This window comes from Lithobates pipiens, unplaced genomic scaffold (assembly GCF_037356315.1).
Source record: "Lithobates pipiens isolate NorthernLeopardFrog02 unplaced genomic scaffold, aLitPip1_a1.2 Scaffold_3, whole genome shotgun sequence".
In the NCBI taxonomy this organism is placed as follows: domain Eukaryota; kingdom Metazoa; phylum Chordata; class Amphibia; order Anura; family Ranidae; genus Lithobates; species Lithobates pipiens.
Genome location: NW_027507790.1, coordinates 220,332,522 through 220,357,398, shown reverse-complemented (window position 1 = coordinate 220,357,398; position 24,877 = coordinate 220,332,522). Strand labels below are relative to the sequence as shown.

At 43.1% G+C, this 24,877-nt stretch overlaps 1 protein-coding gene across 1 annotated transcript in view; it reads left to right on the top strand.

The window, feature by feature from the left end:
* C7 (complement C7) overlaps positions 1-24,877 on the top strand; it is a 139,423-nt gene that overhangs the window by 91,556 nt on the left and 22,990 nt on the right. Inside the window, exons 11-12 of the mRNA XM_077462808.1 lie at positions 17,577-17,805; positions 22,675-22,852. Coding sequence (XP_077318934.1) covers positions 17,577-17,805; positions 22,675-22,852 — 407 coding nt within the window. The remainder of the gene's footprint in view (positions 1-17,576; positions 17,806-22,674; positions 22,853-24,877) is intronic.

Sequence of the window (24,877 nt, the reverse complement as noted above, 5' to 3'; positions counted from 1 at the left end):
GTCGATGCAACATACATGTCTATAAAATAAATTAATTACAAAATAATAATATCATATAATTCAATGAATAGCTCCCCAAATGTACCAAATAACCTAAATATGTACAAATCAGCCCCAGGTACGATCAAACAATACACATGGTTGAAGGTACTAGAGAACGTCTGACCCGGGAGCAGTGGCAGTATGACTGCAGTGACCAAGGGGCTAAATGGAGGGCAGAACGAATTCCAGAAAACGTACATCTACCCTCGATTTGCCCTCCTTGGTCCCTGCTGTCATGCTGCCACTGCTCCCGGGACAGACAATTTCTAGGACCCGCATCTGTGTGTATTTTACTTGGAGCTGATTTGTGCTTATTAGGGTTTAATTGTTACATTTGGGGAGCTATTTATTGAATTATATGATATTATTCTGTTATTAATTTATAGATGTGTATCTTGCATCTACGTCTGAATAGTGGTCATGAGCCATGAAACGTATCGAGTTACTGGATGCAATGAGCTCTTGGATACAATATGGCATACTATCATGCATAAATATTTGTACTGCATATGTTAAAACAGTTTTATGACTTTGATTGAATTTATATTGTTACCATATTTATCTATTGCATATAATAAATCAGCTCATTACTATTTTTAACTGGTTTCTTCAATTGTGGTTATTGAGCAATGAATTAACAATCATGTGCATCCATTAAAATTTTTATATGTGAAGTGCCTTATTTAAAGTCTCAGGACAAATTGTCTACATATGTACAGTATCTCCCAAAAGTGAGTACACCTCTCACATTTTTTGTAAATATTTTATTCTACCTTTTCATGTGACAACACTGGAGAAATGACACTTTGCTACAATTGTAAAGAAGTGATTGTACAGCTTGTGTAACAGTGGAAATTTGCTATCCCCTCAAAATAACTCAACACACAGCCATTAATATCAAAACCGCTGGGAACAAAAGTGAGTACACCCCTAAGTGAAAATGTCCAAATTGGGCCCAATTTTCACTCCCTGGTGTCATGTGACTCATTAATGTTACAAGGTCTCAGGTGTGAATAGGGAGCAGGTGTGTTAAATTTGGAATTATCGCTCTCACTCTCTCATACTGGTCACTGGAAGTTCAACATGGCACTTCATGGCAAAGAATTCACTGAGGTTCTGAAAAAAAGAATTACTGCTCTACAAAAATATTGGCCTAGGCTATAAGAAGATTGCCAAGACCCTGAAACTGTAGCCAAGACCATACAGTGGTTTCAGTCCGTGACTTTGTTTTGTTTGTTTTATTGAGGGATATGAACTTGGATAGGGATTGGAAATGATGGGATGCCCACTTGACTTCAAACAAACTTCAGGGGCAACTTCTATATACACTCCTCTATACAGCTTCTCTTCTTCCTCCAGTACTCACTTGCTTGCAGAAACCCAGCTGTGTCACCTTGTTGCAATTTGGTAGCAAAGGCCCATTACAGGCAGGGACTCACAGATCCTATACTTGAAGTTAGGGTGACACAACTCACACTTTCCCATCAATTCCTCTCTGTGGTCACTGATTCCAGCACTACCAACCTGCCTGGCTGCAGATGCCCCTTTCAGTAGCCATCCTGGCTAACTTCTCTACAGTCCACCAAGGACACTCTCTTCACAATTCTCCCAGACTGAACACTCACCAGCCCACCTAGCTGACTCCTCAGGAGATCTCCCGAACGCGCTGACTTGCTCCTCCTGTCCTCTCACTTGCTCCTGTATCTCCGGGAAGGATTTCCTCCATGTGTTGTGGGGGATCCTTCCATCACCCAAACCCCAGACCCGAGGTCACCCCCACTCAGACTAGGTGGCACTCTGCGAGGGCCTCCGACAGCCTCCTCAGCACTCCATCTACATATTCCACCCAACTGCCCCTACTGGCATGAATCATGTCTATTTATGAGGTGAGTCTGACCCCTGCCAACCCATTTGCTGGACCTGAGGATCTCATAAATATGCATGGAAGCCCCTCCTTACTCTCACTCTTCAGTTCTAGAAATTTATAACAATTTCCAGACCAGGAGGAAGAGTCAGAGAGAGCTGCCCAATGAATCATCTAGCCTCCCTGAGTCACTAAACCCCGACTCAGATTTAGTCCAGGCCTGGCTCTCAGCCAAGCCAATTTGCCTACCCTAACAACTAAACTATATACACCTAGCACACTAGCTAGAGGGTACTACATAGAAAATAAGTGGAAGAGTCAGATGCCTTGCATTTAAAGGGGACCTGCCGCTATTCAACAGTTCTGTCCATACCACCGTCCTGGGGAGTCCGGCAGATAAATGCACTAACCTATGCCTAGTAAAAGCGCTTTTGAGACCTGTATATTAATTTATATGGGTCAAGTATTCAGGTGAGCAGGCATGTCTACTGGTGGTGGAGCACTCTGATTTATGGGGGAGCACAGAATATATGATCATCACATGACACGTGGATATTTTATCAAAGAACTTTTTCTGATTTATCATACTAGAAAATACACTATATTGTTAAAAGTATTGGGACACCTGCCTTTACATGCACATGGCATCCTAGTCTTAGTCCGTAGGGTTCAATATTGAGTTGGCCCATCCTTCGCAGCTATAAGAGCTTCAACTCTTCTGGGAAGGCTATCCACAAGATTTAGAAGTGTATCTATGGGAATGTTTGGCGCATTTGTGAGGTCAGGCACTGAAGTAGGGGGAGAAGGCCTGGCTCGCAGTTTCCCCTCTAATTCATCCCAAACGTGTTCTATCGTGTCGAGGTCAGTCAAGTTCCTCCACCCCAAACTCGCTCATCCATGTCTTTATATCTTATATCTGCTGTGACTTTGCCTTCACTAGCTGAAAAGTTGTTCTAAAATTTGTCAGCTTGTATTTTGGCGCATCTGTCTTGACATATGGTGCTGGTGAGTTCATCTGTGGAAGGCAGATATGATTGTCAGCTTCCTTCTTAAGGACAATCAAAACAAAGAGAGATGCTGCAAGGTGATGGATTTCTTGGTTAATCATTAAAAATAAAAATAGCAGCAAATCCTTAAAGGAGTTGCGTAGGCAAAATATAAAAACAATCTCAGTATATTGTAGAGAGCTAGTCACTGTCCATTGCTACCTAAATAAGTAAAGCAAAGGCTGAATGTGTAATGAATGTAATTTTTTTTTTCCTCTGTGTAAATTCATTTCTAATTGAGCGTGTTAATTTATATCTGCACATATAACTAACATGTTGAAAATATTCAGATACATTTTTTTTTTACAGTGAAGTGACCCTTTCTCAACCAACATCCCCCTGTAAAAGAACACATTGGGAGGGATTTACTGAAATGGATGCACATAGAATATGGTGTAGCTGTGCATAGTAACCAATCAGCTTCTAATTTCAGATTGTTCAAGTAAACCTTGCCAATATAACCTAAAACCAGATCATTTACTATGCAAGGCTGTACCAGATAATGTGTGTGCACCAGTAAGGAAAACTCTCCCATTGAGCCCAGGTTCACACTGAGCTGCGGGAATGAAGCTGTGCGAGTTCAGCTGAACTCACGTGATTTCAGTCCCGCATGTCAGTCCCGATTTGGGCCACGATTTCAGATACATCTGTGCAGGTTTCTGCACAGATGTCAATGTAAAGCGCAGCCTGAAATTGCAAAAAGTAGAACAGAAACTACTTTTTGAAATCGGTGCGGCGCCGCAAATGCAGCATCGCACCGATTAGGATGGTGCCTTTGCCGGAAATTGCTGCCGATTTGACATGCTTTTTGACATGCTAAATTGTACCAATGTGAACCAGGGCTGAATACTTTTTATTATATCTGGCAACAGGTCCATTCTTTGCTGTCTTGCATAGCGATGAGCACCATTCCTATTCCTTAGGTTTGTTAGATATCATGTCCCCCGCTGGGCACTGTGGTTTCTCTCACTGGCTGCCACATCATCACAGAACAAAATATACAAACTATGAGCAAAAGTGTGTGTACATCCCTCCAAATAATTGAGTTTAGTTATTTCCAGTAAAGGTTACTGTTAATGCTACAGCAACATATTAGACAACTGTGTGCCTCCAACCTTTTGTCAACAGTTTGGGGCAGGCCCTTTTCCCTTCCTGCATGACTGTGCACCAGTGCACAAAGCCAGCTTCATAAAGACGTGGGTTTGTGATGTGGAGCAACTGAAGTGGTTGCTCCACATCCACAGAACTTTGACCTCAAGCCATTGGGATGAGTTGGAACACCAGTTGTGAGGCACATATCCTCATCCAACATCAGTATGTGACCTCACAAATGTTCTTTTAGCTGAAAAGGCACAGATTCCCATAGATAAATGCCAAAATCTTCCAGAACACTGTAGAGTGTGATAGCGGTAACAGAATTGGGGGGGGGGGGGGGGGCTCCATATTAATATCCATGGTTTTAGAATGGAATGTCCAGCAAGCTCATATAGGAGTGTTGGAGTGATAGGAGTGATGGTCAGATGTCCTTAAACCATTTGAAGGTGTACATTGCATGAAACATTACTGATGTTAATGTACACTCTTCACCAAAGTGTATCTATATCTATAGTCTATTTTCTATTTTCTATCCTTGCAAAATGTTGTCTACCTCTCTGTCTGTGATTTCCCTCAGTGCCCCTTCAGTGTACCATCGCCACTTAGTTTTAAATCATATATATAAGAGGGCCAGTATGGTGGCCCGTAATTATGGGAGGAGCCTGAAAGGGTATTTAATCAGACCACCCACAACGGTCTGTGTCGGTTCCAGTGCAAGGTACTGCACATCAAGTGGCCGACTCTTCTCAGCTCCCTCACGATCGACTATCTGTGCATCCAATCGCAGGTGCACTTCGGCTTCCTCTTTCGTGGTCTTTGTCGGCGGTTCCCGCTCATGGTCGCAGATAAGCAGTATCCGAATCTTTCATATCATGTGCAAACTTGCGGCTTATCATGCTTACTATCCTGCACCCCTTTCGCAAAACCTACCTCTGAGTTATTGACACTCATGTCCCGACATCTTTCACCACAGGCGTAGTACATTTGTAAGTTCCTTCTACCAAACATACGATTCATTCATAGATCCAAGCCTCCGAGTCGCTGTCGGTCGTTCTCCAATATCACTCGCCATAGGCTTCACTGGTTATAAAATTCACTGTCCATGGGGTTGCCATCTCATCCTTTTGAGATAAACAGGTATTGTTTGTATGGGTTTCTGTGGCTGATTGAGGTGTAATTAAACCCATCTGATGCCTTTCCTGCACTTGACTAACCTGGGGGGATGGGTGGTTGATAGGTGTTCAGTATCACAGTAATGAATGGCATACACTCTAACAACCAATTCGTATCAGATACTCCTTACTACCAATTTATATCGGATTCATCTCATACATTTTTCAAGCTGATTCGTGTCAAAATGCATTGCAGAGGCTGACTCTGCCAACTCACTGCGTGTCCACGTAGTTGTACTTTCAAGATCGGTCGTATATCTTCATCGATTATCCCACTCTTGGACCACTACACACTCGCTGTCGTAGGTAGGACTTTGTTGTTACCGCTCCTCTAAACTCGAATAGTTACGTTATCATGTTTGTTTATCATGTTCGTTTTGCAAAAGTCACACTTACGCCACCGTATGTCTTTCTATGTCATCTTTCATGTATTTCATGCTTTACCCAATGCGGGTTTACTCGTGCCAGTTGCAACCCCTACGAAACGTTCACTATGCGGTCAAATCCGACATTCGAGCCCCTTAGTCACCTCGCATCTACGGCCAATTCGAATCTAGTCGCAACTTCGCTTCTATGTTTCGGATCCTCGGGAATCACAAGCCCCTTCAACCGCCATCACCATTTAGTCGAATTTGAACCCAGCCATATCATTGGTAATACGGTCAGATCTGTCATACAAGCCCCGTAGTCACCTTGCATCTACGGCCGATTCGAATCTAGTTGCAACTTCGCTTCTATGTTTCGGATCCTTGGCAATCACAAGCCCCTTCAACCACCATCACAATTCAATCAATCCGAACCCAGCCATATCATCAGCGATACGGTGGGATCCCATATACGAGCCTCTCAGTCGCATCTACAGAGGATTCGAGTCTAGTCGCAGCATCGGCGCAACGATTCGAGTCCTTGCCAAACGCAACTCTAACAACCGAGCCGAATCCTGTTGCATTACCGACTCAAATGAGTCAAATCTTTCCCAGACTATTCCATAGCTATAGCCCGGTTCAAACTAGTCACATCGACTGTACGAATTCAGCAGTACATACATTTCACTTTCTCAGTCTATCCATACATGATCATACACAATTCCCTCCACCAATTTGCTCAGTGTTGTGCACGGTCATTCCTACATAATCACATTTCCTCTATAACCTTTTCTTTCGCCTTTCAACAAGGCTGCGTTCTTGCAATCGCTGCAAGTCTTTCTGCATTTGGCTCAAAACTGCCAATCGTCTCCAGTAGCAACACTGCTGTTCACCTCATTCCTACATACTTATAATTCCGCAAACATTGGTTTCACCTTTCATATAAAGCTGCTTCCTTGCAATCGCTGCAAGCTTCGATGCAATGGCTCAATACGGCCACTCATCTCCAGTAGCAACACAGCTGCTCACCTCATTCATTCATTCTCACCTCATAATTCAATTTATAATTCAAATAAGGCCGCTTCCTTGCAATTGCTGCAAGCATTTTAAGCAAGTGGCTCAAACTGCCACTCATCGTCTCCAGTAGCAACACGGCTGCTCATAATTTTCTCTGTCGATTCCCCTTTTTAGGCCAGTTAGAACACCAGTTAGTCCACCCTGCACCAGGTTTGGACAGTATCTCCCAAAAAAAAAAAAAAACATTGTCGAGGGCTTGCATCTTCACCAGGGGGCCAGCTTTGCCCCAAACAGCTCTTTGCAATCCCCCTTTGTGAAAACGAAATTCTCATGTCACCTTACTACAGGCTCCCGGTCAACTCAGTTCTCGACCCCAACCAGTCGACTTCACAACTAGGGCATAAAGTCAGGTGTGTAGTTCAATGGGATTCCCCCTTTCTCTTAAACACTCTTTCACTACATATTTTTACTTCACATACATAATTTGACCTGCTCCTGAGGCGTTAGCAACTGTCACATACTTCTGTGCAATTCACTGTTTTCGAAGCACAAGCCTTCAATACGCAGACAAGGTTGCCTAATCTCCATACTTGCTGGCAGTGCAAGCGTTAGTAGACCGAACCCACGTCAATTAACTACAGATCGCAACATTCCTACCTAGTATACCAGACTTCAGCTACCCACCCCAGTCCGCTCTGGAGCGCTCTGGTTCATTAGTCTGTGCCGAGCACAGACGGACACCCGAGTTATCGGTTACCTAGCCAGTCACCTCCTGGCTCACCTCGGTTGTCACGCATTCTTTTGAGTTTTCTAAAGTCACACTCAACAGCGCTTGAGCGCAAACCAACTGTCACTATGGCTGTCGTTCCTTGTCCCGTTCTTCTTGTTTTCCTTCCGCCTTTCATCTTATCTACCCAAACGCAACTATCCCCTCCTACCTTTGCAACTTACCTCAAACATACGCACCCCCCCTTGTTTTTAGCTTTTTAGCTGACGCCATGTCGCAGGCAGACAGTGAGGACTTTGCCTCAGCCCTGCCATCACCCTTTGCAGGCTCAGCAAGCGGCGGTTTACAGTTTCACAAGAGATTGGACCGTTGAATAAAAAAAAAAAAAACAAAAAAAAAAAAACCTCATAGCAAAACGGCGTCGCAGGAGTAAATCCTACCCTGCCGCAGCCAGGAAACCAAGCTTTTAGGCTACTGTTTCCACCGCCAGTGGCAACCCTTCCAGGCACCACTTCAGTCTATCTTCTTTGCGACTACTCAGCTGCACTCCTGGGTGACCACATTGTCAACAGCAGTCGCCGAAGTTCAAGCAGAGTGACAGCCCTGGAGGTAGGCCCAGCCGTGCCCCTACCAGCTCCAGTCACCACTGTCATTTCCGTACCTTCACTTACAGGTACACCCAACATCTGCACCACTGTCTTCCCTGTACACCTTGTCCTCGCAGGGCATCTACGAGGACATCTTGGACGAAAATGACGTTAACTTAGCATCCCTCCTCCTCCAAGTACACAACTTGGCCTAGAACAAAGTCATATTCGCGGGGAGACGTCTCCGTCATCCTGAAGGCCAGAGACCCTTTACTTAATCGTAAGCTCACTGTCACAGAGTTTGTGCTGGCCTTGGGGACAGTCAGAGATGTGCTAGGAAGGGCAACCCCAACAGGAGGGTAGAATTGGACCCGTATCTGCAAGCAGCAGGTCACAAGTACGCAGGGTGCCCATCCTTTGACTATCACAGCTCCTTTTCAGCCAAGGCAGCAGCCAGACTCAAGGTGATCCTTTATCTCCCACCTTTTAGTGTTTCTCTCCCAGGTACAATACCCTGACTAAATCTTTAAATTAAGATGTGGCAGCTATAGCGGATCTGCCGATGGGAGACGAATTTCTCACAAATTGGAATGGCATGCCAATGTTCATTTTTTTCAAAAAGAACCAAAAACACTGCGCTATTCAAATGTGTAGACGGTATACAAACAGCAGCTAACACAACATCTAGGTGTACAAATGTGGCATAATAAATTTTGTGAAAAACAGTGTAGCGCTTATTTGTTTTTACCACATTACAATGTGACCAATGTAATCAGTGCATATATTAGACTGTGCAAACAAATAAATACATTTAAACACTCTTTGCTGTATATGATAAACAAAGCTAGAATGTCCAAACAAATATATGAAAAAATATATCAAAAATAGGAAAACAACGTGAAAACAAGTGAAAAGTTCTCCAAATTTTCCAAATTTTCTGTGTATGATACGATGAAGTGAAAACAGTCCTACACCTTCTCCAAGGAATGATCGCACAATCACAGCGTGAACCCTCCACCACATGAAATGGGGGCTTACCAGATTTAATGGATTCTACTCAAAATTATATTTGGAGGATCATATAGGCTTGTAGATATACATAGGCTTTTTCGGTGTTGTCCTTTTCTGGAAGACTTTCAAGTGTGGCTATTTCCTCTACAGTATGTCTCCATCCACATAAATCATCATAGGTAATGGGATAGATATAAAGGAAGAAAGCAGGGACCACAATAGTGTAACTCCGTTTTTCGTTTCAAGTAATTTAATAAAAAATTATCAAACTCACGTGTACAAAGAACATAAGCGCTTTTTCAATAAAATCTCAGGCTGCAGTGAAGTCCCGACGCGTTTCGTCTTAAGCAGACATCATCTGGGGTACAACTTCAAGGCAGCCCTCCAGTTTATATAGCCAGACCCCCAATCAGGCCTAGATTTCGTCCATCAGTGTCACCACACATCACTTCCGGTATCCAATATGGCCGCCGGCGTGCGTTCCACACCTCTTTTTAATAATGTGAAGGGTCTAGTCGAATAACTGGTACATCCCATACTCATATATATGTTGGACGAATCACTTCCGTGTATCTCAACGACGAAAGCGAATGTCCTAACGTGCGCCATCAACGTCCAAATGGAACGCAGGCGTAAAAACTAAAATGTTCAGCCGATCTTTTAACCTCAGCGGAAGTAAGGTAAACGTGACCTCCGCGTATCTCACGAACGGAAGTGGGCAGCCTGGAACGCACCGTCTTTATCCAATGGATTGCGGACGTATGTCAACATCCCGGCGCCATAACGTCACTTCCGTGTCCCCGTACTCAAAAAAATAAATAAACGTGTAAAAAAAACACCATTTCTAAGGTGAAATACAGATCGGTACAGGGTAGAACAAATCTCCTATATATATTAAATAAGGAAAAATAGAGTATATACTCTGAGCTGAGGGATATATCTAATAGCAAAAATTGATAAAATATATAAAAAATATATAAATAAAAAACATTAAATGCTCGGACGCTGCATCCAATAAGAACACAGTGCCTATAATTGCATATTAGCTTATCTAGCCATATTTCACAGGAATAGTAAATTAAGAAGGCAAATTTCGAAAAAGTTTTTTCCAGTAATTTTACCCAAAGGAGTTATTATAATCTACCTAGAGATATCAACTGAAAAATAAATATGACCAAATCTATTCGAGTGGGCGATTATTACATCGTGACACCCTATATAGATAATGACCTACGCAACATCAATCCAAAAAGATTTTTAATCGAAAAAATTTTAAAAAATTGAAAAAAATTGAAAAAATTTAAAACTTATAAAAATCAAATATAGTCATGAGTTTTGAAATATATATAAAGAGACTTAACCAAAAAATATATATATACTCAAGAATGGCGCTCTTTTGATATTATGGCCCAATCAAAAAGAGACCGAAAGCCATATGTGTTGACATATTAGGTGGACCAAACCCAAATCGCCTTTAACCATCTACTAATACTCACAAAGTACATTTTCCCCACATATTCCTACCATATATAACCAAAAGAGAGGAAAGGAGGAGAATAAAACAAAATAAAGATATAGATGTAAGAGATAGACAGGCCTCAACCATCATCAATAAATGCATCCATATCTCACACCACGCCCAAGCCAAACGGGGAGTCGGACCCAACGCCATGTGTCAACCATCGTTGATGAATGCATTGATGTCCCACTCCACGTTTAGACCAAACGGGAAGTAGGATTTGATGGTGTATATCCAATAGGTCTCTAACCTGGATACGCCCCTGGTCATGGCACCCCCCCTCCAGGGTGGCGTGTACTTATCAATAATCAAAAACTCTGTTCCTGTAGGATCACTGTTATGACACTGCTTATAGTGTCTAGGAACAGTGTGTTTTGAATCTTTACTCTTGATAAGAGATATATGTTCGCCTACCCTGATTGCAAATGTCCTGATTGTCCTTCCTACATATTGCTTGCCGCATGGGCAGGTGATTAAATATACCACATACTTGGTATCACAAGTGCAAAAAGGCTTAATAATATGTGTCTTGTTAGTAGTTGTAGATGTAAATTCAGTAGCTTTACGTCTCCCCAAGATATTATATCTACATACACTGCACTTTTTACAGGGGTAGAAACCCGTCATGTTGTGAAAAAAGGATGGACGATTAGGTGGATCTAGGATATTGGGGGCTATACTACTCTGTAAGGATGGAACTCCCCTAAAAAGTATTTTAGCTTGTTCGGGTAGCTTGGGGCCTAACACAGAATCATTCTTTAATATACTCCAGTGTTTGTTTATAATAGATTTGATCTGTCTATGCTGTGATGAAAACGTTGTTAACATAGACCATCTATAAGTATCATCAGGTACATTTTGTGTTTTCTCAACAATAAGGTCCTCTCTATTAGTTACCCCTTATCTTCAAATTTCTGTCTAAGATTTTTGGCTTGTATTCTGAATGTGTCTAGATCTGTACAGTTCCTCCGAAGACGTAGAAACTGGCTTCGTGGGACCGAGTTGAGCCAAGCTCTATGGTGGCAGCTATCTAGGGGAATGAAGCTATTCCGATCTGTTTCTTTAAAATGTGTTTTAAACACAAATTTATTGTTTGCTATTTCAATTTCTAGATCCAAAAAGTTGATCTTAGAGGTACTCATCTCGAGTGATAGTGAAATACCCCTATCATTGTGGTTCAAAATATCAAAAAATTCTCTTAGCGATTCTGGTGTGCCATTCCATAGGAGGAGGATGTCGTCTATATATCTTGCCCATAGAACCAACGAAGGGCTATGGTAGGCATAGACAACATCCTCCTCCCACTTTGCCATAAATAAATTGGCGAGACTGGGGGCAAATTTAGCCCCCATTGCAACACCTCTCTGCTGTGAGTAGTAATTCCCATTGAACCAAAAATAGTTATGCTCGGTTGCAAACTCGAGCAGTTCAATGAGATAGTCATGTTGAAATGACGCTAGAGAATCTTCTTGATCCAAAAAATAGCGGACAGCTTCTATACCCCTTCTGTGTGGAATACAAGTGTATAAAGAGGCCACATCTGCTGTGGCGATAATGCATTCTTCCTGGGGAGTTATGTTTTCCAATCTCCTGATTGTCGCTCCTGTATCCTTAAGATACGAAGGAGTTTTTTTCACTAAAGGTTGCAAGTAAAAATCTATATACCGACCTATACGTGAGGTAATAGAATTGATACCACTCACTATAGGCCTGCCGGGAGGGTTAATCGCATCTTTATGAATCTTTGGTAGATAATATATAGTAGGAATTCTTGGGGCAATAGGGACCAAAAACGATTTTTCTTTCTTATTCAAAATTTTCGAGTCGTATCCCTTCTCGACAAGGCTCTTAAGTTGTCTTTTATAAAGACTTGTGGGATTGTTAGGAAGTAATTTATATGTCCCTGGTTCTTCTAGTATCCTGCACATTTCAGCTTTATACTGTTCTTTGTCCAGAATAACAATCCCACCCCCTTTGTCAGCAGGGCGCACGACTACCTCCTTTTGTTCACATAAAGAGCGCCATTCTTGAGTATATATATATTTTTTGGTTAAGTCTCTTTATATATATTTCAAAACTCATGACTATATTTGATTTTTATAAGTTTTACATTTTTTAAATATTTTTCAATTTTTTAAAAATTTTTGGATTAAAAATCTTTTTGGATTGATGTTGCGTAGGTCATTATCTATATAGGGTGTCACGATGTAATAATCGCCCACCCGAATAGATTTGGTCATATTTATTTTTCAGTTGATATCTCTAGGTAGATTATAATAACTCCTTTGGGTAAAATTACTGGAAAAAACTTTTTCGAAATTTGCCTTCTTAATTTACTATTCCTGTGAAATATGGCTAGATAAGCTAATATGCAATTATAGGCACTGTGTTCTTATTGGATGCAGCGTCCGAGCATTTAATGTTTTTTATTTATATATTTTTTATATATTTTATCAATTTTTGCTATTAGATATATCCCTCAGCTCAGAGTATATACTCTATTTTTCCTTATTTAATATATATAGGAGATTTGTTCTACCCTGTACCGATCTGTATTTCACCTTAGAAATTGCGTTTTTTTTACACGTTTATTTATTTTTTTGAGTACGGGGACACGGAAGTGACGTTATGGCGCCGGGATGTTGACATACGTCCGCATTCCATTGGATAAAGACGGTGCGTTCCAGGCTGCCCACTTCCGTTCGTGAGATACGCGGAGGTCACGTTTACCTTACTTCCGCTGAGGTTAAAAGATCGGCTGAACATTTTAGTGTTTACGCCTGCGTTCCATTTGGACGTTGATGGCGCACGTTAGGACGTTTGCTTTCGTCGTTGAGATACACGGAAGTGATTCGTCCAACACATATATGAGTATGGGATGTACCAGTTATTCGACTAGACCCTTCACATTATTAATGGCGGCCATATTGGATACCGGAAGTGATGTGTGGTGACACTGATGGACGAAATCTAGGCCTGATTGGGGGTCTGGCTATATAAACTGGAGGGCTGCCTTGAAGTTGTACCCCAGATGATGTCTGCTTAAGACGAAACGCGTCGGGACTTCACTGCAGCCTGAGATTTTATTGAAAAAGCGCTTATGTTCTTTGTACACGTGAGTTTGATAATTTTTTATTAAATTACTTGAAACGAAAAACGGAGTTACACTATTGTGGTCCCTGCTTTCTTCCTTTATATCTATCCCATTACCTATGATGATTTATGTGGATGGAGACATACTGTAGAGGAAATAGCCACACTTGAAAGTCTTCCAGAATAGGACAACACCGAAAAAGCCTATGTATATCTACAAGCCTATATGATCCTCCAAATATAATTTTGAGTAGGATCCATTAAATCTGGTAAGCCCCCATTTCATGTGGTGGAGGGTTCACGTGGTGATTGTGCGATCATTCCTTGGAGAAGGTGTAGGACTGTTTTCACTTCATCGTATCATACACAGAAAATTTGGAAAATTTGGTGAACTTTTCACTTGTTTTCACGTTGTTTTCCTATTTTTGATATATTTTTTCATATATTTGTTTGGACATTCTAGCTTTGTTTATCATATACAGCAAAGAGTGTTTAAATGTATTTATTTGTTTGCACAGTCTAATATATGCACTGATTACATTGGTCACATTGTAATGTGGTAAAAACAAATAAGCGCTACACTGTTTTTCACAAAATTTATTATGCCAATGTTCATTCCCTCAGCATCTCTCTCGTCACCTCAGGTAATCATGGACACCACAGCCTCCACAGGTCCTCGCCTCAATTTTTGGCCAACTTGGGTTTATAGGGCCATGGCCGTCAGAAATCCTCTTGATTCCTGGGTTCAGTTAGTCCTCCTCTTCGTTCGACCTCTACCCCATTGTCGCAGCAGCTCAAGTCTGGTGCAATAACTGGGCAGGACAAACAGTGACATTCGCCACAGACAACCAAGCCACAGCCAGTATTATAAATAAAGGAGGTCCTAGTCGCTGGCCATCATGGCCTTCCTGCGCAGGCTGGTACCACTATCCCCACAGCACCAATATAACATCCTATGCATTTACATCCCAGACAAATGCAATAATCTGGCCGACGCACTACCCGTTAACTTTGCTTCATTATTTTTGCAGGAACCTGGAACCGACCCGACCATGTCTCTTATCCCACACTGGTCGTAGCTAACCTCGGATTCAAACAACACTTTCACGACGCTACCTACCTTATTAATCTTTCATTATCTCACAACACCCTGAAGGCCTACCGTACAGCCTAGAGGATCTATGACAGGTTACTAGCCTCAAACCCCAGAGCAATACCAAGAGATCTCCATCACATCCTGGCCTTCATATCATGCCGCCACACACAGTTGGCATTGTCACACAATACCTTAGACTCTACTCAGCTGACATCCAGTATTTCATCCCCTTACGAGATCCTAACAAACCGTCTTGTTTGCCGCCCATACGGTCAAGACCATGCTGTGTGGTATTCACAGGCAATGACCCCAAATCAGTGTCAAATGGCTACCCATCACCAGCGCCATATTCCGAGACGTGTCTTTCATCCTGTCACATTCCCCTTTTGGTTAAATTCAGCCTGGTCGTTCAAGCAGCCATCTACCTGGCTTTCTACAGCTTCTTACGGCCCAGTGAATTCAGTCACCGTCCCAGTTGTAAAGTGTTACGTAGACGCCACCTCACACGCCATCAGACTTACTTCATTTTGCACCTCAAGGTGTCCAAAACACAACAGTCCGGTCCAGGGGTTGACATCAAACCTTTCCAAACTCTCAAAGCCTGGTGCCCCGTGTCCATTCTAGATCAGTTTTTGCTCACCTTTCTGATCCCTCACAGGAAAGCCCATTACTAACGTTCCCGATTAGTACCCCAGGCAGCAACCAGTTCATTAGTTAGGTCAGGATCCTTTTGAGCAAATTAGGCCTGGACCCTGGCCGTTTTCTTGGACATTCTTTTGCATTGGAGCAGGATCAGCAACCTCACAAAACGGGGTCACAGACCACGTGACCAAAAGATGGGCAGGTGGGAATCCACCTGCTTTACTCGATACATCCCCAATCCACAAGTGTAAATGTCATGAGCCTTCAGCAACTTTGCCCTGTAGTGTCTTATTGTACATAAATTAATAATTACCTCCCTAATCAAGTCTTTTTGCGGCCTTCTCTTGGCATCTCGCCCAGCAGACCAGGGCTCACCACCCAGCTCACCAGGGCTTACCTTACAGCAGGCCAAGGGCCCACTTCAGGTCTATTTTATGTTGTTAGTCTTGTGATGTGTTTGTGTTCTTTCATATCTCTTAGAGCGGAGGGCTCCAACCATAAATAAGAGGGCCAGTATGGTGGCCCATAATTATGGGAGGAGCCTGGAGGGTATTTAATCAGACCACCCACAACGGTCTGTGTGGGTTCAAGTGCAAGGTACCCACCCACCCATTTCCCTTCTCAGAGTACTTCTCTTAAAACACGTTTCTCTACAGAAACATCCATTTACTTTCTTAAGGTATGCGGCCTTCTCTTGGCATCTCGCCCAGCAGACCTGGGCTCACCACCCAGCTCACCAGGGCTTACCTTACAGCAGGCCAAGGGCACACTTCAGGTCTATTTTATGTTGTTAGTCTTGTGATGTGTTTGTGTTCTTTCATATCTCTTAGCCCACGTACACACGATCGGAGATTTTGCCAACCAAATCCGTCGGATTTTGCCCGTCGGATTTAGTCCGACGGATTGTGTCCGAAACTGTTGCATACACACGGTTGGGCCAAGTTGGCGAAAAATCAGATCTTTCAGAACGTGATGATGTAATTTCGTTACGATGGGACTACATTCAGGCTAGTAGCCAATAGCTTTGATGTAGGAATTTGATCTGAGCATGCGTGGCACTTGGTCCGATCAAAATGCTCTACACATGATCGGATTAGGTCCGTCTGGCCCAGTTGGTCGGGAAATATTTCCAACATGTTGGAAAATTGGGTCAGACGGAGATTCGGACGGAATCAGTCCGATGCATACCACACACAGTCGGATTATCTGACGACACAGTCCGATAAGACTCATTCCGACAGATTCTCCGACCGTGTGTACAAGGGCTTAGAGCGGAGGGCTCCGAATATATATATATATATATATATATATATATATATATATATATATATAGTGGTAGCGTGGTACCCCACCAGGGTATGGATGCAGGATTCTCAACTAGGCAAGTTGAGGGGCTCCAGTTTATTTGCTTATTTGGGAGAAAATTGGCTTTTCAGTTTCCTCATTATTTACTAAAGTCCACTTTGGGACCTGGAGCCCAGAGATTTTGTAGCGATCTGGGTGGGATGAAAGCCCCAGTTCTGGGTCCGTGTTTTGAGATCCACCAGCATACTGACTGGTCAGGTGTGTGCTAGGCTATTTGTAGACACCTGACCATGGTTCTGGGCTCCACCCTCCTGAGGAGTCCAGGCGAGCAAGGGAGACTTGTGCATGTCTGCACAGTTCTGTCTGTCAGAGCAGACAGTGGGTACAAGCTGGAACAGCAAGGAAGCTGGAAAAGAGTGCTGAGGTACAGGATTTGTACAGGGACTCTCTTATAGAGTCAAGAGGGCTGAAGCATAAGCCTGAGCAGCAGTGTTTTTCAAGAGCCAGGTGGCTTGGTACTTTTTGTTTATTATTACATTACTGCTGTGAAGTTGAAACCCCTGTGTGGGAATTCTGGATGGACATTTTCTTTCTTTAATAAAAGTGGGCCTACTAGCCCTTAAACGGCATATCTGGCATGGACTCTGCTCACTGGTAAGTGCTACACTGAGCTAAATAACCCCCAATGTTACTATATATATATATATATATATATATATATATATATATATATATGGATTTTTCTTTAACTACTAAAGAGTTCTACTAGAGAGGGGGTTTCATACATGAATAATAATTTATTTATGAAACATTAGATTTACTTTAAATGATAAGGATGTATTAGTAAACTAATTAATTCTTTAAATGATAAGGATATTGGGGTGAAATGATGAATTCTGACCATATAGATGCAGAATACCACATCTGTAAGAGTTCTCAGAATTGGTAAATCTCAATGAGCCATTGCACAGAATTTATTTCCATTTGTTTTAAAGCTTACTCCCTTGTACGAGCTGGTAAAAGAAGTACCTTGTGCATCAGTCAAACGAATCTTTTTGAAACGAGCCATTGAGCAATATATTGGAGAAGCACATTCGTGTCGCTGTAAGCCATGTAAGAACAATGGACAACCAGTTGTCAACGGACAAAAGTGTGAATGTTACTGTAAGCCGAACACCTATGGACAGGCCTGTCAAGATGGGACCCTGACAGACGAAAGCCCAGGTAAATTATAGTGTATAGTCAGTTCATGGCTGTAGTTCATTTTTTTTTTAGATTAGTAGATTCTTCTAGTGGTTGTGTGTATGGTTGGCCATAGACAAGCCTAAATCTCTACAAGAACCATGGACAGAAAATATGAGGCCATCCTAAGGGCTTGTATAGATGGGCATATGCATCATGTTTTCTGGTACATTCTTCTTGCATTTCGGATCAGTTTGAGAAACTACTTTGTTCCATATTATTTCCTTTTCATGTGAATTTGACCTGAAATACACAGCTCACAACTTTTAAGGTCATTCTGTAATTACCAGCCAAACAGGACACAGATCCAAATCTGGCCTGTCCGCAGGCACCACAATATCCATATAGTAGAAGACAATTAAATTATTACAAATAAGGACTATTCAATTGAATAAGTATAATAGCTGAGGAATTCAAAGGAACAGTGTCTCTCAAAGCTGTTATGTGTGTCTTCAATCTGTGGTAGGTGCCTTCAGGAGAGCTTGTCCCTACTCAGCAAGCACCCCTCTGACACTTTTCATCAGGATAGGTTTAATCATAGTTAGGGTAAAATGTGCCAGAGGGGCAGGCCCATAGCTAGGGACCATCCAGGAAGCCAGCTTGGCTGAATAAAATACTAACAGAAAATTTGCTCTAGCGTGAACAAAAGCCAGTGTACACTAAACCCTAATATAAACTGCTTAAGAACCTGCACCTGCGGAGGTGGCCCATGAATTCCGCCAGTTTTACGCGGATCTATACACCTCGGGGGCTACTGACTCCTTGGATGGACTGCGCGCTCTACTCCGGACTGTGGATTTCCCGGTCCTCACGGACTCCCAGGTGGAGCTCCTGGAGGCCCCAATAACCGAGGACTGTATTGCGGAGGCCATTGCCTGTTTACCACCGTCTAAGGCTCCCGGCTCCGATGGCCTTCCGCGGGAGTTTTACACTCAATTTCAGGAGGTCCTTCTTCCTAGGCTCCACTTGCTCTACACGCACATATTTGACTCCGGTGTGCTTCCCAGGTCCATGAATGAAGCTTTATTAGTATTAATTCCTAAGCCAGGTAAAGACCCCCTTTGTCCTGAGTCCTATCGCCCCATATCACTTCTGCAGCTGGATATCAAAATCCTGGCTAAGATCCTTGCCCTTCGACTTAATAAGGTTATTCTACACCTCATACACACGGACCAGACAGGTTTCATGCCCGGACGGAACACAGCTTTTAACCTTAGGAGACTGTTTATGAACCTACAGGCCCCTCATGACAATGTCGGGTCCAGGGTGGTGGTTAGTTTGGATGCTGCTAAAGCATTTGATTCGGTGGAGTGGGGGTACCTGTGGGAGTGTCTCCATAGATTTGGATTTGGTCCTAGGTTCATACGGTGGGTTCAGCTTCTCTATCAGGCCCCCACTGCCCGTGTTCTGGTTAATGGCCGGATGTCCAGCCCTTTCTCCCTGTCGCGGGGTACGCGTCAGGGCTGCCCCATATCGCCCATGCTATATGCGTTGGCGGTGGAGCCCCTGGCTATTGCCCTTCGAGCGCACCCGGACGTCCGTGGCCTTCGTGCAGGCCAGTTGTCCGAGGTTGTAAGTCTCTATGCGGACGATATGCTGCTATACCTAGAGGACGCTGGCCCCTCGCTGACGGCGGCGCTAGAGGTGATTCGACGCTTTGGGGCGTTCTCTGGCTTACGCATAAATTGGTCCAAATCCCAAATTCTCCCCATAGATGTCTCCGTCCCCACGGAAATGCAGGCCCTACAGCCTCTTCTATACACGGACCGGATCAAATATCTGGGGGTGTATTGCTCTCGCTCCCCGGCGGACTATGTTGGCCTTAATATCACACCTATTTTTTCTCTATTGAAACAGAAGACCCAGGTGTGGTCCAGGCTCCCTCTTGGGGTTATGGGCCGCCTGGGTCTTATTAAAATGATTATCCTCCCTAAATTATTGTATCTGTTTTGGCATGCCCCGCTTCAGGTGCCATCTCACCTGTTCCGAGACATGGAATCGATCCTTAACTCGTTTGTTTGGGGCTCTTCCAGGCACAAATTGGCCTGGCAGACCCTCAAATGTCCGGTCCGCCTTGGGGGCGTTGCGCTGCCTGATTTGGAAACGTATTACCTGGCCTCCCAGCTTTCCCACTTTTATTATCTCAACACATACGATAAGATGCGGTACTTGTATCTGGTATGCACCACGGCGACGGACGTGATCGCGCATCCTTTCCAAATTGTTTTCTGTAAACACAAAAATGTCCGTCGCTCGGGGCCTGGCCGCGGCATGCTCACACACCACTGTCAGGTATGGCGGACGGCGATGTCCAGAACTGGGGCTCCCTCCTTACACGCGCATACGCCCCTTTGGGATAATCCTGAATTACCTGAGCTGTTGCAAGTCCCGGATTATAAGGTGTGGATATGCAGAGGTATAGTATTTCTATCCCAACTCCTTACTACTCGGGGCGTCAAGACGTTCCAGGCCCTTAAGGAGGAATTTGGCCTCCCTAATCACCTGTTTTTTCGATACCTGCAGGTACGTCACGCCCTGCAGACGCAATTTCGGACTGCTCCCCCTGCTCTTGCGGACCTCCCACTGGCAAAGTTGCTTTTTGGTGAGGATTCCCGAAAACTTATTTCTACCTTGTACATGTACTTACTCACTCCCCGGGCTACAACTCATGCGTATACTCTCAAAGCTAGGTGGGAGGCTGACATTGGGCGGGTGGAGGATGATCAGTGGGAGGAGATGCTGGCAGTGTCGACTGAGGTATCCCCTAAATTGTCTGACAGACTGACCCACCTTTATGTATTGCACCGTTCCTATTTGACTCCCAACCGCCTTGCCAAATATAAGCCTGACTTTGACCCTACATGCCCCAGGTGTGGCGACAGAAATAGCACGTTTTTCCACCTCATCTGGACCTGCCCCCCCGTTCACAGATACTGGGCACAGATTGTACAATTTCTGCATGATCATATGGGTTCTCCTCTCACGCTCTGCCCACGCCAGTGTGTACTTGGGCTCCTCCCCCTTCAGGAGGAAAGCAAATACTTACGTACCTTTTTACAGGAGACTCTTTTTGCTGCTAGGATGCAGATAGCGCAATTGTGGCTTAGGCCGGATCCTCCTACGTTCCAGCAGTGGAAGGTGGCTATTAACCGCACTCTGCCCTTCAAAAAAATTATATACTCCAACAGAGGGTGCCCGCTAAAATTCAATAAAGTGTGGGATAGGTGGCTGGAGAGCGCAGACAGCTGCGAGGACTAGCCCTGTGGGATCATTCTGGTTGGTGTACTTGCTGCCTCTCCCCTGGGCATGCCTGGACGGTTTATTTGCAGTATCTCTATGTGTATTACTGATGGACATGGTAATGTGAATATTGTGCTCTTATTATGCTGTGTCAGATATGGAATGTATCCTTCTTTCTCTGTTGTTTGGTGCCTGTTGCACCGTTCTAGGTTTGCTTACTCCTATGTAATCTTTTTTTGCATCTGCTCAATAAACCTTTTCTTGGTTAAAAAAAAGAACCTGCACCTGCCATGACATTAGCCCAGTGATGACAGCATGGTATTTTGGTGTGGCCTCTAGACAGTTCTTCCAACATTGCCTCTTAGGAGCTCAGAAACAGCCCTATAAGGGCTAAGCTGGAAATTGGGAGCATCAATTATAATTACTTGGTTGTCTATGTCTACGCTACATATTGAAACCCACATTGTAGCACCATACTTTTAGCATGCAGAGGTGTTCCTATTACTGCTAGCTGTGGGTTTCCTGTGGCACTGCTCTTTAAAAATCTGAGTTTTAAACGTTAAATTAAACCTGAGATATGGAGCTGCCATTGCCGACCTCCTGCAAATTCTTGTCTGCTACTCTGACACTGCGTTTTTATTTCTTTGTGAGCCACTGACCCTTATCAAATATGAAGATCAGGAGTATCGTTGTCTTATCTGCATACTTCATATTTCTGGGTTAGTGACTCAAAGTACTGATTGGGGTCAACATGACAGCCAGAAAACAGCTCAATCAAAATTAAACAATTGCAGCCTCCGTCTCCTGCAGGAAATATTTCCTTAAGGAAGTTTTTCAAAGTAATTATTGAGGTAAGATACAACGGTCACATGGTATTCTAGGACAATATGATACTGTGAGGTTGATTTACTAAAGGCAAAAAGACAGTTGCACTCTGCAAGAACAGTTGCTCTAGAGCCGGGGTCAACAACCTGTTGATCGCAATCTACCAGTAGATCACGGACAGGTGACTGGTAGATTGCTGTCTGGACTTGCTGACCCACCAAGAGCCGCGTAAGCCAATGCCGCCTATGTAGTGCTGGTTTTTGTCCCATGTGGAGCGATACCTACTGCACTCCACCTCTTATCCCTGCTAGCGGTCTCCAGAGTGGTACCAGCAGCAGGAAAGAAAAGATCTTCAGGTCAGTGTGAAGCAATACACTGGGCATAATAGTATAGGGCTGCGTTCACACTGATGTGCTGCAGTTGAGGGGTGCTTGCACAGTGGCCCCATTTACTTGAAAATGTCACAATTGGAAGGTGGAAGCACCCACCAAAAGCAACAGGGGCTTTAATTCCTGCTGTGGCATGTGTACACTTTTGGCTGCTGCCTCAGCAGCTAAAGGGGGTGAGGGATTGGGGGAGGCCAAACCGTGATTAAACCATACCACCCCCCCACAACTTTATGTGTGAATGAGCCCTAAGATTCAGTGTTCCTAGAAATGGTTTTGAAAGGATGTTAACTAAGTAATTTGTATGTGCAACCAGTTTGTACACGCAATCAAACTTAATAAGTATGAGTCATCTTACTCTTCATTTCTGTATATCTCACTCAACGTCTTATGATTGAAGGAGTTGTTCATGGTAGCTGGAGCTGCTGGTCATCCTGGAACCTCTGTCGTGGAACCTCGGGAAGAAGAGTCCGGAACCGGGTCTGTAACAATCCAGCACCCAGCGGAGGAGGGAAGAGCTGTATTGGAGACTCGATAGAAAGCCAAAAGTGTGAGGAGGATGAGCTGGAGCACTTACGGTTTGTTATTTATGTAATTCTTTGTTTATCAAGAACACTGGTACCTGACATTTTCTAACCCTTCCAAAACGTAATCAGTTAGCGTTGTTACAGTAACAATAAAGTAGAATGGGGCAAAATTTTAAGGGTAAGTTCACTTTTTCACAAACAATGAAAAAGTGAACTAACACTGTACATCCTAACACCCCCCTCCCCCTCCACTTACCTCCATTTACCTCCATAATTATTAGCTTTCACTGCTCACTTAGCTGGTGCATGGGGTCCAGGGATTTTAAAGCTGTGGTCTTCTTCCAGGACAGATCAGAAGGATTCTGATTGGTCATGTGACTGCTTTGACCAATCAGAATCGCTGTGATCTGTCCTGGCGTCCCTAAGAAAAGAGAGGGAAGAAGACTGTGGCTTTAAAATCCTTTAAACCCTGCACCAGTTAAGTGGGCAGTGAAAGCTAAACATCCACAGAGGTAGGTGCAGTGGGGACTGGGGGTGTGTACGGTGTTAGTTCAGCCTTTCTCCTTTTGGGTGAAGGTGAGCTTATTAATCAACAAAGCATATGCCTTAAAAGTATACTCTTTATAAGGAATCTAAAAACGAAGTGATTGTATATGATCACCTTGTAAAATAACCCATTCAATTCAGAATAGAAATTTGTGTAGATATAAAAAAAACATTATAAATTATTATTTTTTCCCTTTTTTATAAGTTCTCAGCTGCATAAGAGCTAAGAGCTGCAACAGCACGCTGATCTTACCAGTAAAAAGGCTGTGCATGGGGGGGGGGGGATAAGTCTGGTCATTGGAGGAGAGCAGGCTAAGTTCCCAGCATAGCTAGAGAACTGACCACAGTGTGCTCTCCTGCCTAGTGTGATCAGTTTTTAATAGGAAAGCAGAGGGACTGGCAAGAACACCAGGGATTTCCTACAATAGAAGCAATACAAAGAGAACAGGATACTTTTTCATATAAGTACATGGTACATATCAGGAATATGAAATATTGGGCTTACATACTCTTTAACCAGAGGGAAAAAAATAATCTACTAAAAAAAAATACTTTTTTGTCAGTGCACTTTCCTTGTAGTACTATGTTTACTACAAAATGACAGGTTCACTTAAATTTTATCGAGGAATTCAAGATGAAAGGTAGATTTTTCGGAATACTGCTTAGGCACAATTACCATTAATGACATAGCAAGTCTTCACTTTTTGATTCTAGATCCACTAAAAGATTTCAGGGATAATTGTTAGCACCAGCCGTCGCTGTGCATGTTATATGTCACATTAAAATATATACCTAGGTTCAAGTTCTTCATTACCCTGACCAATGGATGTGTATTGAATGAATGATGTACTTGCCAAAAAAAGTGTAAAAAAATAAAGCAATACAAATGTGTTAATAACGGAAACATGCCTAAAATCTGATTACAGCTCTCAGATGATCAGCCTGCATCTGCCATGTGCTAATATTTGTTCTTTCCAAATGTCATCTCCTTGATAAAATGCTCACCTGTTCTGACAACTGTCATTGTCACTTTGTCAGCAAACGGACGCTGACTTTTATCATCTGCAAAATTAGGAGCTTGCTTATTACCGATGAATATTAGGCAAATTTATACAAAGGTCACTTGTTCTCTCTCTGTCAACCTAGCCTTTGGCATTGAATATTTTATTCTTGGATCCTGATGTATTAGCAGTTTGTTTTTTGGCCAAAAAAGTATTGAACAGCATTTCTTAACATAATTATAGTTATATTGAGAAAACTTTTATAACAAAAGTCTGTCAGTTCATAGGGAACATCATGGTTTAGCCAAAATTTGTTTCACTGCAAAATTATCGATTTTAGCTTTTGTGGAAATTTCACCATTGACTGTTAACCTCAAATTTTGTCATGTAGTCTGTTAAACAAAATTTGCTTAAAATACCCACATTTCTTATCAAAGCCATATGATCATCATGTCTTTATTGACATGGTGATGTAGTTCTCTGAGAAAAAGATTTGGTGAAGCACAAACTACCAGGGTGGCAAAGGTTG